The following is a 14,378-nucleotide window of genomic DNA, read 5'->3' as shown; positions in this document are numbered from 1 at the left end:
AAACACGAGATAAACAAGGACAAATTATTTGCCTAGGAGAGCTCGTTTTAGAGGAGATTGTGAAGCAAAGCTTTCCTATAGTGGGGAATGCACTCCAATAACAGAAACCGTTAAAACTAAGCACTAGTATGAGGATGTAAATCTATTTGTGCTGGTACGACTGTACCAGGAGCTCCAACTTTATTTTCTTTCTGTTAAAATTTGCAGTTATAGGGCAGGCCTCCTGTCCATCTTAATTAAGCTTTAATTAAGCTTGTTCAGGCTTCTGGGAGGGAAAGGAGCCAAGGTAGCTAAGGTATAGGATGTTGACCAGCTCATCTGGTAGAAAAGCTTTCTTTCTTAAGACCATCCAGGGAAAAGGGACCATCCAGGGAAAAAGGACCATTCAGGGAAAAAGGAACATCCAGGGAAACTTTGTTGTATCATTAAAGACTCTAAAGACCATCACTTCAGAAAAATCCCTGAGAACTTCTCTTTGAGGTGCCCCTGGCTTCCCACTGGGCTTAAAGTATACGTCCTATAGAAAAGACAGCTGTTACAGGCCCAGCGCACAACAGAACACTATTCATCAAATGCGCAGCGGAAGAGCCAGGTTTTGAGGTTCTTTTTAAAGGTTTCTAGGGTGCTTTAATTAGAGGGTTAGTTCCAAAACTCTCATCAGAAAGAGAAGAAAAAGCATTCCTCTGAGGTGAGGAAAGCTCCTAGACCAGTGTTTCTCAAGCTGGGGTTTGGGACCCCTGGGAGGGGGGCCATGAGGGAGGTCATGAAAAATCATCAGAAAACACTGTAATTTTTGTTGGTTATGGGCGTTCTATGCGGGAAGTTTGGCCCAATTTTATCCTTGGCGGGATTCAGAATGCTCTTTGATTGTAGGAGAACTATACATCCCAGCAACTACAACTTCCAAATGTCAAGGTCTAGTTTCCCCAAACTCCACCAGTGTTCACATTTGGGCATATTGACTATTTGTGCTAAGTTTGGTCCAGATCCATCATCGTTTGAGTGCACAGTGCTCCTTGGATATAGGTGAACTACAACTCCCAAACTCAAGATCAATGCCCACCAAACCCTTCCAGTGTTTTCTATTGGTCATGGGAGTTCTGTGTGCCAAGTTTGGTTCAACTCCATCGTTGGTGGAGTTCAAGATGCTCTTTGGTTGTAGGTTAACTATAAATCCCAGCAACTACAACTCCCAAATGACAAAATCAATCCCCCTCCAAACCCCACCAGTATTCAAATTTGAGCACGTGAATATTTGTGCCAAATTTGGTCCAGTGAATGAACATGCATCCTGCATATCGAATACTATCATGACCAAAGTTTGTGACTGTTAGCCACGTTGACTCCCCAAAGTAAATACAAATAAATGAGTAAATAAATAAAGGCGTGTGTGATCAGGAAGGACACCTGCTTTTTTAATGGCCTATCAGAGACAACCCTCCTTAATTTGTTGTTTCAGGAGCGACTTGAGAAACTGCAAGTTGCTTCTGGTGTGAGAGAATTGGCCATCTGCAAGGATGTTGCCAGGGGACGCCTGGATGAATTGATGTTTTTATCATCCTTGTGGGAGGCTTCTCTCATGTCCCCGCATGAAGAGCTGGAGCTGATAAAGGGAGCTCATCTGCCTCTCTCCGGATTCGAACCTGCGACCTGTCGGTCTTCAGTCCTGCCAGCACAGGGGTTTAACCCACTGTGCTTTATAATACATAAAGGGCTTATCTTTTCCAATTTCTTTATGATGGTTAATACACAGGGCATCATCTTGATTCCTGTGCTCATGTTTGTCATGTTAGGATTACAGAGGTGCACTGGAGAAGATCAGAAAGTTCCTTTTCAGGAATTCCATTTCTGTACTCTGCTGTTCGTTGTCTAGATCTAGAATAACTATTTGTAACCTCTAAACCACATCCCAGAAAATTACAGTTTATCAGGTCATATGTGCAACTATTTTGCATATATTCTACCTAAAGTTCCCATAACCCATATGGTTTCATAAGCTTTTCCTTATCAAGTGAACCCATATCACCTAATTTCCCAGAAACTTCATTGTTTCATAAGACCCTACTTATCCTTTGTTTAACCACTTCTGAGATGCAATGTGTATTTAGGGTAATGTGCAAACATTTCTCTAGCTCTCGCAGTGTTTACTTATTTATTAATTAACCACATACTCTGCCTTTCTACTGAAAAGGATTTTCTAGTTTTCATATATGACTGAGCTTAAATTTCTAAGCTATGGACCTTCAAAGCAATTGTTTTTCTGCTGAGCTGCTATTCTAAGATTAAAAGCAGTTGGCTTGCAATGGACCTCTCCATCTACACTGTCTTCACGATCCTCTCCTGCTGCCTCTGGGATGCAGAAGCTCGAAATTATAACTCTATAATCACAGTGTCAAATGGAGGATTATGGGGTGTTTGGGGGGACATTGATTTTTGTCCTCGAGGTTATGCGCATGGTTTTTCACTAAAGGTAAGTACAATAGATTATTAGTTAACCAGAACTTGAGCAACTAGTAGTCTCAAGTAACTGGGGAAAAATAATAGTTGTAGAACAGGGGTCCTCAAACTTTTTAAACAGAGGGCCAGGTCACAGTCCCTCAAACTGTTGGAGGGCCAGATTATGATTTGTAAAAAGCAGAAATGGGTTCCTATGCACACTGCACATATCTTATTTGTAGTGCAAAAAACACTTTAAAACAATACAATAATTACAATGAAGAACAATTTTAACAAATATTAAATTATTAGTATTTCAATGGGAAATGTGGGTCTGCTTTTGGCTGATGGGATAGGATTGTTGTTGTGTGCTTTCAAGTCGTTTCAGACTTAGGTTGACCCTGAGCGAGGGTCGGGTAAATGACCTTGGAGAGCCATATTTGGCCCTCGGGCCTTAGTTTGAGGACTCCTGTTGTAGAATGTAAGTTTAATGTTTGTCTTTATTTGCTTTTAATTCCTGTATTTCAACATTAATATCAAGTACATACAGAGTTTATGGTATGGTACAGAATGGAATTTAGTATTAATTAGGCCTAAGACTACACCCCAGAAAGTATATCTATTCATTATCTATCCTTATTGTGACAGTTAACTGAGAGTCCACTGTATCTTTTCTTTTTACCGATTGTGATGATACCCTTTTAAGACGAATCAGAAGGTACAAAATCAACTGTAATAATGTCCTCCAGATCGTTTCAGCTTGGTTTGTGGCTAGGGATTATGAGAATTGCAGTCTCAAGCAGCTGTAATTTTTTTAAAGTAAATGTTGGGTGAGATGGGAAGGCAAAAATGGAGCATTGCATAAAAAAAATATAGCATGCAAAAGGACCAAGGCTTCATACTCAGAATGCCCTTCTCAAGTAACTTACAAGTAGCAGTACAATCTGCTTTATGATTCTGAAGAATCTTGAATGCACAAACCTGAGACCCTTTCACACAACATAATTATGACACTATGATTCCTCTTTAACTTCCATACCTGCATTTTACGAGATTCTGGGGTTTATAGTTTGATCAGACAGTATAGTTTCTGGTTGAGTATTGCAAATGTCCCCTAATGTCCTAGGATTCCATATGATGTTGCCATATTAGTTAAAGTGGAATTAAAGTACCATAACTGTGTAGTGTGAAGGGACCCCTGGGTCAGATGGCTTGACTCAGTGAACAACTTCCTCCTCTTCTTCTTTGCTAGCTACTCCATTCTACTCTTCTCCGCTCAGATTCCCTCTGTTCCAATTTAGCAGTGACAATCCCAATGAATAATCTGTAATCCCACTTTTTTGGGCCTGCTTTTATAACATCCCCATTTCTCTCTCTTTCTTCCACATAGCCAATTTATCCTTGGCTACTTCAGTTGACACCAACTGATTAAAATTGCAAAAGTAGGTTGTACTCAGCAGAGGGAAGAAGAGAGGACAAAGGAAGAATATTGCTAACCTGACAAGCAAACTGATGCAGCCTCTTTGTCAAGTAATTTTTAAAAATGTATTTGCATCTCAGCTCACCACTTTATATAAAGCAAATAAAAATAGATAAAATAAATAAAAATAAACCTTCTTTATTAAAAACCTAAAACAATAAGAAAACTCCTCTAAGGACAAAGCACCATAAGAAACATTTTAGTTTGGATTGTTCACTGAGAGAGTCTGATGGATGGAATAATAAATAATAAACTTTATTTATAGACCCACCTATCTCCCAGAAGGGATTCAGGGCAGATTCCAACAAATATGGCAAACATTCAATGTCCAAAGAAAAACCATACAAATAGTTTACATCAGGCCAAAACATGTTAGACAATAGAAAACAACATAACTATAACTTAATAATAAAAATAGAAAAAAGGAATAAAATAAAAATACAGCAAAAAATCCTAAAGGTAAAGGTTTTCCCCTGGCATTAAGTCCACTCATGTCCAACTCTGGGGTGTGGTGCTCATCTCCATTTCTAAGCCAAAGAGCTGGCGTTGTCCGTAGACACCTCCAAGGTCATGTGGCCAGCATGACTGCATGAAGCACCGTTACCTTCCCGCCGGAGCAGTACCTATTGATCTACTCAAATTTGCATTGAGTATGTTTTCAAACTGCTGGGTTGGCAGAAGCTGGGGCTGACAGCGGAAGCTCACGCCGCTCCCCGGATTCAAACCTATGACCTTTTGATCAACAAGCTTAGCAGCTCAGTGGTTTAACCCACTGCACCACCGGGGGCTTCTAAAAATATCATAAAATACAAAAAAACAAACAAAACAAAACCCCAACAACCCCTTGATAAAACACACTAAAAATAAAATATAAAACCGAATACATCAGAGCTCCATCAGGTGAGGTTCAACAATAGCAATGGCCAGGAGTGGTAAAAATGGACCTAATCAATAAAAAAAAGTCTTGGCAAGGGATAGTACAAATAGCATATCATAGGGCTGGGAAATGGATGAAGTGGACTATCTGGAATCCATCAGACTTCTTCTGTGAGGAAGATCTACAACTGCAATGCCACAATGGAGAAAGTCCTGTGGATCATAGGTCCCATTGAGATGTAGGGTGCACATTCACTGTATTAATTAATTAATTAATTAATTAATTTAGTATCAAAAGCATTGCATAAATTAGTATAAAACTGACAAAATTAGAAGGAGCGTGCGCGGCTGAATATGTTGTGACCAAAAACGGGCAACAGCAGCAGCATTGTCTGTAGCCTCCAACAATTCTTCCTCTGTATATGAGGCAGGGCATTGTGGACAAGCATACAGATGCAAGATGTTCTGTTCCACAGTCACACAAGGTAGAGGATTCACTACATTACTTCACTGTAGAAGTAATGTAGTTTGACACCACTTTACCAGTCATTGTTCAGTGCTATGGAATCATGGGAATTTTAATTTTACAATGTCTTTAATCTTTGCCAGTGTGCTGGTAACACACCAAACTACAAGTCCCAGGATTTCACAGCATTGAACCATGGCAATTAAAATAGTGTTGAACTGCATTAATTTTGCAGTGTAAATGCACTAAACTGGTTTAGCAACAGGAATTACCTGTCACTAACCTAGTTTCCCTATATATATAGGAGAAGTACTGAAACACCAAGGTCCATCCATAACTTTAACATTGTCTCTTTTTAAAATCCCACCACCAGGTAGAATCACAGCTTGTTAACCAGGATGACACAGCCCTGAATGGAATCCGTCTGTACTGCACTGATGGCTCTGTAATTGAATCTACAGTTGCACCGTGAGTAAAATTTGATATTTTTTTAAAAAAAATTCTTCCTCATTGGTTTTGTAGTTTAGAATATCACGACTGGAGGAGATGGCTGAAATATTTTTGTTAGGTTGGCCAAGACGATGAAACGGATGAGGATTGGAATGAGAGGATATAGCTCTTTTTAAATTGTTATTGCACTGTCTTTTTTTGTCTAAATGCACTTAATTGTTTTTGCTTTTTGAATGTATGTATTGATGGCATTGAATTGTGCCGATATGTAGACCGCCCTGAGTCGCCTCCGGACTGATATGGGCGGGATATAAATAATGTAAATAAATAAATAAATAAATAAGGTTAGCCTACCTTCCAGCTGTCAACGCATTCTTTTCTACTGGTTTAAAATTTCTCACCATTCTCTCAAAGTGAGATCAAAGGCAGCTTATAATAAATTAAAAAAATAATAAAGTAAAAAAAATAATAATTTTCAAGCGTTAAGAAAAGAAACACAAATAAAATTGTCAAAACTTGATCACTATAGTTAAACCATTTAAAATATAATTTAAAACATTGTAAAAAAACATTAAAACACTAAAAAAGCCCCCCCCCCCAAACTGCACACACCCCCACACAGGGCAGATCCAGACAGGCCTTTACTGCAGGAAAATCCGTATTTTAAAAACACGGATTTTCCTGGGAGCCTTTCCACACCCATCCCAGAAAGCACGTGTTTTCTGGGGTGGGTGTCCAGATGTTATCTTGGGACTAGCCCGGGAGAACATCTGGAGGTCTTGCCTCCTCCCCCAAAGCCCCCAGACCCCTTTGAAAAGTAATGAAAACTTACCCAGCCTCCATTACAGGCTTCGAGCAGCTCTCCCAGCACGTAGAAATGTTGTGCCAGGAGGAGGGGGGGGGGAAGGGAGAAGGGGAGCCTGGTAATGGTGTCTGGTCTGTAGTCCAGACACCAGAAGTAGTGGGTTTATCCCGCATCTTCCAAGAAGGCTTGGAATAAATCCACTATCTAAATAATTCACCACAAACCAGGGTTTTCCTGGTTTGCAGCGAATTAATTTGGGACTGTCCAAAACGCTGTCTGGACAGCCCCTCCTTGATTGCGGTTGTCTGGACAGGCCCACTCACACACAATAATTCTGTAATTAAAAAAATACAATTCAAATGTATGTCTAAATAAATATGACTTCACTCCTGGTGATAAGAGAGCAGGGAGGGGGCTAACCAGACCTCTTATGGACAGTCCAGGAGCAGCCATGAAAAAGGCTTTCTCCCAACTCCTCTCCAACCATGTCTGTGAAAGTACTGGCACTGAGAAAAAGTCTTCTCTTGCAGATATTAGTTTGTGTTGATTTATATCTTTCAGATAGTCTAGAATTGGGCTCTTTAAACTTTTTCTACTTGCCTAATAAATGTTTATGTGTAACAGGGATATGGAGGAGCATTCATATGACAGCAATAATAGGGTATTCCTAACTGTTATACATAAAAATAAAAACCCCTTAAGTAAATCAGAATGGCCCTCTGTATCTGCTGCGGTTTGGTTCCATGACCCATGATAGGTACTGTTCCATGATCCGGGCAGAGGTCAAAAAGGGTCCTTGACAGAGAAGGATAGTCCATTTTACACGGGGTGGAAGAGTGAGGTGGGGGTTGAAAGAGTTAAACCATTTCCCTCTGTTTTTGTGTTATTCCCCCCACTCATGTCGCCATCATCAAAACAACTGTTGTTTGTGAAATGGGAAGTGGGGGGGGGGGGGAATAGCCATCGAAAACAGGAGAAATGGGTTGCTGTAAGTTTTTCAGGATGTATGGCCATGTTTCCGAAGCATTCTCTTTAGGAGAGAATGCTTCTGGAACATGGCCACACAACCCGAAAAACTTACAGCAACCCAGTGATTCTGGCCATGAAAGCCTTCGACAACACAGGAGAAATGGTTTTCCTCCTTCAACTCTCCTGCTGTAAATGGACTATCCTTCTCTGTCTAGGTCCCCTTTTGGTGTTTGCCTGGATAATGGAACTACACAGGGGTGTAGTAAAATGATGTCCTTTATACAAAATAGCAAAGTCAAAGTTAGCTGTTGAGCTAGAGATAGATATTTAAGCTGTGGATAGTTGATTTAGTGGATGCAGAGTGCCCACCCTATTGCATGCCAAACTCTGCAGGAAGATGAAGGTGCAATTCTTAAAGTAACATTTTTTTAGGTTCTTGTGGGTTTTTTTCGGGCTATAGAGCCATGTTCTAGAGGCATTTCTCCTGACGTTTCGCCTGCATCTATGGCAAGCATCCTCAGAGGTAGTGAGGTCTGTTGGAATTAGGACAATGGGTTATATATCTGTGGAATGGCTGGGGTGGGGCAAGGAGCTCTTCCCTGCTGCAGTTAGGTGTGAATGTTTCAGCTAATCACCTTCATTAGCATTTGAAGGCCTGCCTGAGCCTGGGAAAAATCTCTTGCTGGGAGGTGTTAATCTGTGCCTGGTTGAAACGTCAGGAGAAATGCCTCTAAAACATGGCTCTATAGCCCGAAAAAACCCACAAGAACCTAGTGATTCCAGCCATGAGAGCCTTCGACAATACATTAACAATTTTTTCCCAATTTCCTTCAAGCAAGGGGGTACAGCTGGGGAGAAGGAAGGGCTCTAAATGCATGGAGAGGCTGGCAGGGTTTTTTCCCCCTCCTTCTTCACCTTGACATATTTCCTTTGTCTTTCCTTATCCCTCATTCTTCTCTCCTCCTTGTCCTTTGCTACCAGTGGTTTCAAGAGCTTGAAAAGTAGGGAAAGAGTATTTAAATCCTGTGGCTGCCTCCTGCAAAATCCTGGAGTTTGTAGTTCAGGGAGAGGCCTCTAAACCGCTTAGCCAGAGAAGACCTGGAACTCACTAAACTAAAAATACTCCTCACTACCTCTGAGGATGCTTGCCATAGATGCAGGCGAAATGTCAGGAGAGAATGCCTCTAGACCATGGCAATATAGCCCGAAAAAAACCTACAACAACCCAGTGATTCCGGCCATGAAAGTCTTCGACAATACTCCAGAATGCTGAAGGACGCAGTCACATGATTTAAACTCTCTTTTATCTACTCCTCAAACTCTAGTGTGATGAGATACACATCATCCACTTGGCTGTCTGTCTTCCCTGTTTTCCAAAGCCATGGGGGTGGGTGGTAGCCTCTAAGAGGTTGGACCCTTTGGGGTCAGATCCCACAGTTTATGTAACTCTGGCATAGACCAGTGGTTCCCAAATGTATTTTCAGAACACCATCCCCCTGAAAGCTTATCTTCTTTTAGCGAGCAAACAGAAAGATGCAGTCACAAAATTGCATTATTTTATGTATTTCTAACTTCATCCTACAACGTGGTAAAGAAATATGTTGTAGTAAATTAGACACCTTGAAGATGTTATTGTAAATAAGACTCCTTGAAGCCTTGAATTATTTATTTATTGAAACCAACCATAATAATATTAGCATTACACACAGAAAATTAAGATAGTTAATGCTAATACTAAAACAAAAACTACAAATTACATTTTAAATGATCCCAAATGAGAAGGATGAACCTGCTGTACTGCTATCCATTGATTAATGATCAGCTTTATTTTTGTAAGCAGCTTGAATTAAAATGGGTAAATTCTTATTGAACCTGCACTATTGTTCGCTGCTTATTTCACAATTCAGAAACGTTGATTGTGCTTTCATATACTTTGCCTTATTTATAGTTTCATATTGAAAAGAAGTTATTTCTGTTAATTCATGCTGGATTTCCAGACAATAAGTGACACACTTGCCTGCCAACAATTGTCAGCAGGTCAATTATAACTTGTATTTGTGTGTTTATTTGATTTGTTTTTAATACTAATGATGTTTAATAATGTTTTAATATTGTAAAGTTGCACATTTTAAATCACATTGTGATGCTTTTAATGTTAGCCGCTTTGAGTCGCCTGCAGGAGAGATAAAGCGGGATATTATTATTATTATTATTATTAATAGGAATAATTCAGAAAATAAAATAATCACTATGACTTTGACTTTATATCACACAACAAATTAAATACCAACATATTTGAATAGAGGATGAAAACTTCTGTTTTCTAGAGAATCAGAATATTGTATTCTAGTCAAATTAGATAAACTAATTAAATTACAACAAAAATTCCAGGAAACCAATATGTCATAATTGTATGGTGTGTTTGAAATCTGACATTTGTGCATCTTTGAAGTCCTTTTTCTTCTTTAAAAGTAAACACCTAATTTTGATTAATCTTTTCTGTTCCGGAGATCTTATGTTTTGTTGTAGAGCATCTATTGCAGAGAATTGCTCAAAGTGACATTTAATAACTTCATGGAGTCATAAGCCAACAGTGACTTAAGAGTGACTCCTATTGAACTTAATGGGGATTACTACTGGCTATCCATTAAGTTGACACTGTTAAACATGTAAATGATGAATATTATTTGTAAAACTTTTATGTATTTGTCAGATCTAACATTAGATATGTCATATATGAGGGGACTCGGTACTAAAAAATTGAAATCTGCCTGATCTTATTGTGACAGGGACAATGAAACCACAGTGAACCAGCTCTGTCACTCCTTTCTCCCACCCAGGGCCCTTCTACACAGCTCTATATCCCAGAATATCAAGGCAGAAAATCCTACATTTTCTGCTTTGAATTGATATATGGCAGTGTAGACTCAGATAACCCAGTTCAAAGCAGATATTGTGATGTTTTCTGCCTTGATATTCTGGGATATAGGGCTATGTGGAAGGGCCTCCAATGACCCAGGAAACTTATCTGGTGGTGGGCAGTAGCTCGGTGGCTGGAGTAGCAGTTTAGGCTACTGCTTCTTAAACTATTGTCCCAACCCAAATAGAGTCCCACAAGACAATGGGGGGAGGGGGGGGGTTTACAAAATTTTTGGCAACAATAAAAGGTTTCCAGACTCCACCCAGTGGCTGTTTTAGACATTTATCCAAGCCTGTTACTAACAACATGCAGTGTTTACAATGGACTCTGCAGATAACGCTATACTTCCTAAAAAAAAAAATCAGTCTGTTTAGAAAGCCCTGAAAATACTGATTTATTGTCAGTAAATGTCTGAATTTTATATATTTTAATATATTTATATACCTGGTGCCATGTAAAAAATTCTCAGGTGGAAAAGGGTTAAGAGTGGGAAAAGAAGCCCTGGTCAAGGCTCCTTGTTTGGTGAACTAGAAGTCTAGGTTCCAGCATCCCTCGAGAAAAAAAAAATGAAGCTTGTTTATTCTGTCAGGAAAGAATGACATCTCGTGCTTTGGGCATCTCTTTGGGATATATGACATCCAGGATATTTTTTACTGGAAGTGTGCCAGTGCTTGGAGTTTTAATCCTTGTGTTGTCAAAGGCTTTCATGGCTGGAATCACTGGGTTGCTTTGAGTTTTCCAAGCTGTATGTCCATGTTTCAGGAGCATTGGTCAGGAGAGAATGCTTCTGGAACATGACCATACAGACTGGAAAACTCATAGCCATCTAGTTTTTAATCCTGTTTTCATAAAGTGATAAATTTATCTTCTGGGACCTAAAGCTCCTATTGCTGCTTGCGACCACAGAAGCCTAGAGAAGAAGGAAAGGGCAGCAGTAACAATAATTTTAAAAATCTTTTATTGAAAAATGGATATGAAATACAGTGTATGAAGGAAAGTTTTCAAATCACATAATGCCACTGACAAAACAGCCACATTATCAAAAATATCCACCCTGTTTTCCTCAAGCCCTAGCATGATTTTTCAGGATCCTTGTAATATAAGCCCTACCCCTAAAATAAGCCCGTTAAGATAATTAGCCAGACAGATGCATTTACTAGTAGCAAATCCACTGCAACACATTATAAAATAATAATAATAGAATTATATAATAATAATAATAATTTGAATATAAATAAATAAATAATATTATTGACATAATATAATGACAATGTTCCAGAATACGAGTTGACTGTATTTGAACAAATGTAGATTTTGTTCATAAATGAATGAATAAATGTAGATTGTTGAACATGAAAAACATAAGACATCTCCTGAAAATAGGCCATAATGAATCTTTTAGAGCAAAACATAATATAAGACCTCCCCCCCCCCCCCCATGGAAATATGGTAATACAGGGTTAAGGTTTATTTCAACCCAATGCTTTACTCTATATAGTACCATGAAATAATGGGGTTTATCTTTTTGGGTCCACTGATTGATTGCAGTCTGAATGGAATAGATACAAAACACCCAAGGCATTGTGAGCATTTTCTCCTGGGGCTGCTAGTGTTGCAAGCTGCAAGTTTTGTTGCCTGTTGTAAGCCGCCCTGAGTCCTCCCCTTGGGGTGAGAAGGATGGGATACAAATATGCAAAATAAATAAATAATAAATAGTGCATTTCATACTGACAACATTGGTTTCTTCACCAGGTGGGGAACTTGGACACCCATTCAGTATTGTCCAAAAGGCAATCTGATCTCTTATTCTCTGAGAGTGGAAGAGCATCAAGGGAGTGGTGATGATACATCCGCCAACAATTTCCAGGTTACCTGTGAAGATGGAACTAGACTTATGGGCCAAGGAAATCACTGGGGTAGCTTTGGCCCATGGAGTCGCCGTTGCTCCTCTGGGTCTGTGTGTGGGATCCAGACAAAAGTGGAGGGCTATCAAGGGAGGGGTGATGACACAGCCCTTAATGATCTTCGATTGTTCTGCTGTAGATGAACAAGTATTTCCACTCCTATAAGTGGTAGTGTCTCCAAGAGTTTAACCATGTATGTTAACCACATTTTCATAACGATCTGAGAATTGTGTGCCTGTACTCGTATGGACCTCATTCACCAATAGGGCAGAAATATGTGGGGATTGGTTAACAAACATTGAGATAGAGCTTGAATATCCCATATCCAAAATGCTTGGATTTTGGATATATATATATTTAAATTCAGGATGCTTGTATTTGCATAATGAGATATCTTGGAAATGGGACCTGAGTCTAAAGATGAAATTCATTTATGTTCCATATATACCTTGTACACAAAGCCTGAAAATGATTTTAACATTTAATGTAATAAGTTAGTGCATAAAACAAAGGCTGTGTACATTGAGCCATCAAAAAGCAAGGGTATCACAATCTCATTTTTGTCCTCATGTTTTCTGGGGAAACATTATTTTTCTGTTCAAAACATTAAAATATATGATTTTTGCAATACATTTTAGGCTCCTTGCAATCCATTCTATTGCTTTCTATCCCCATCTTGATGACAACGGTTTCACATGCACTCATGAACTCCAGCCTCCCCAATCTACCCTGACAACCAGTTCCCTCTCTACTTCTACCTCAAATCAACCAATAACAGCTCTTTCAGTTTCCTGCCACCATGAGGACCAATCACCAAACTGCCTCATGGATCCAACACTAATGACAGTCCAGATCCTAGCTGAGCTAGTTTTCAGCCAACCAGAGGCTGGCATGGATGTTTTGAATAGCTATCAAAAGTGTATAAATATGTCGGATTTATGTGATTTTAAATGTTAATATTAAGATGTTTTAATTCTCTGTTTTAAATTGTCTAAATCAGGGGACCTCGAACTTTTTAAACAGAGGGCCAGGTCACAGTCCCTCAAACTGTTGGAGGGCCAGATTATAATTTGAAAAAAACAAAAACAAACGTGAATTCATATGCACACATCTTATTTGTAGTACAAAAAATACTTAAAAACAATACAATAATTAAAATTAAGATCAATTTCAATATAAACTTATTAGTATTTAAATGGGAAGTGTGAACCTGCTTTTGGTTGATAAGATTGTTCTTGTCTACTTTCAAGTCGTTTCAGACTTAGGTTGACTCTAAGCAAGGGCCGGGTAAATGACCTTGGAGGGCTGTATTCAGCCCTCGGGCCTTAGTTTGAGGACCCCTGGTCTAAATGTTACTCATGTTTTATGTTTAATATGATCTTAATGGTTTTAATTTATAGTTATATGTCATTGTTTTAGTTATATGCTTTGTTTGTATGTATGTATGTTGGCATTGAATTTTGCCATTATTTGATGTACACTAATTTGAGTGGTGAGAAAAGCGGTTTATAAATGTAGTAAATGAATGAATAAATAAATAAATAAATAAATCTTTGAGAGAGCAGATTCTGACATTTTGTCCAGCCTGAAAGAAAGAAACCTCTGTTCCTGTTGCCTTCAAACCCGCTTTATGTCCTGATTTGACCTTTGGAATAGTGACGCACGCTGAGCTCTGAACTCATGGTCTTAGTTGATAGCTGAAATCACTCCAAGTGGGAAATGGCAGTGAGGGCCATTTGCTAACAAATCCTAATGCTAGTTTGGTTTGAGGGGGTGTGATTGCTACACATATGGGATGGTAAATGTGCATATTGGTTGGGCTGAATGGGGAGTAGTTATTGCCAATTGGGAATCTATTGTTGTTGAACATATGTGTACGGGGGCTGCAAAGTGATCTGTCTTGAATTGCTTAAATGACTTTTTGTATCTCAGCTGCCTAAATATCCTGATGTTTTTGAAGTATTTTAAATTTTATCCAACATTCGGCATCCCATGACATCTGTCCCGTTTAGTAGGTTTTTTGATGCCTGTGTCATAGAAGTCTCCCTCCACCTTTTTCAGCCAGTTTGTCA

General features: G+C 39.1%; 1 protein-coding gene across 1 annotated transcript; it reads left to right on the top strand.

Annotated features, from left to right (window-relative positions):
- Nucleotides 1-2,153: 2,153 nt before the first annotated feature.
- Nucleotides 2,154-13,856, top strand: LOC132770073 (vitelline membrane outer layer protein 1-like). Its single transcript, XM_060766958.2, has 3 exons — nt 2,154-2,470; nt 5,632-5,726; nt 12,155-13,856. The coding sequence occupies exons 1-3, from the start codon at nt 2,303-2,305 to the stop codon at nt 12,447-12,449; spliced, it is 558 nt and encodes a 185-aa protein (XP_060622941.2). The 5' UTR covers nt 2,154-2,302; the 3' UTR covers nt 12,450-13,856.
- Nucleotides 13,857-14,378: the final 522 nt, after the last annotated feature.

Source organism: Anolis sagrei, chromosome 3 (assembly GCF_037176765.1).
Source record: "Anolis sagrei isolate rAnoSag1 chromosome 3, rAnoSag1.mat, whole genome shotgun sequence".
NCBI lineage: Eukaryota > Metazoa > Chordata > Lepidosauria > Squamata > Dactyloidae > Anolis > Anolis sagrei.
Note: the sequence above shows the minus strand (reverse complement) of the source record. Positions and strands in the feature narration are given on the sequence as shown.

What these genes read in the sequence shown, in the direction of transcription:
- LOC132770073 (XM_060766958.2), top strand. Translation starts at nt 2,303, where the DNA reads ATGGACCTCTCCATCTACACTGTCTTCACGATCCTCTCCTGCTGCCTC. An exon ending in CGCATGGTTTTTCACTAAAG is followed by an intron (nt 2,471 to 5,631) that starts GTAAGTACAATA and finishes TCCCACCACCAG; the next exon opens with GTAGAATCACAGCTTGTTAA. An exon ending in ATTGAATCTACAGTTGCACC is followed by an intron (nt 5,727 to 12,154) that starts GTGAGTAAAATT and finishes TTTCTTCACCAG; the next exon opens with GTGGGGAACTTGGACACCCA.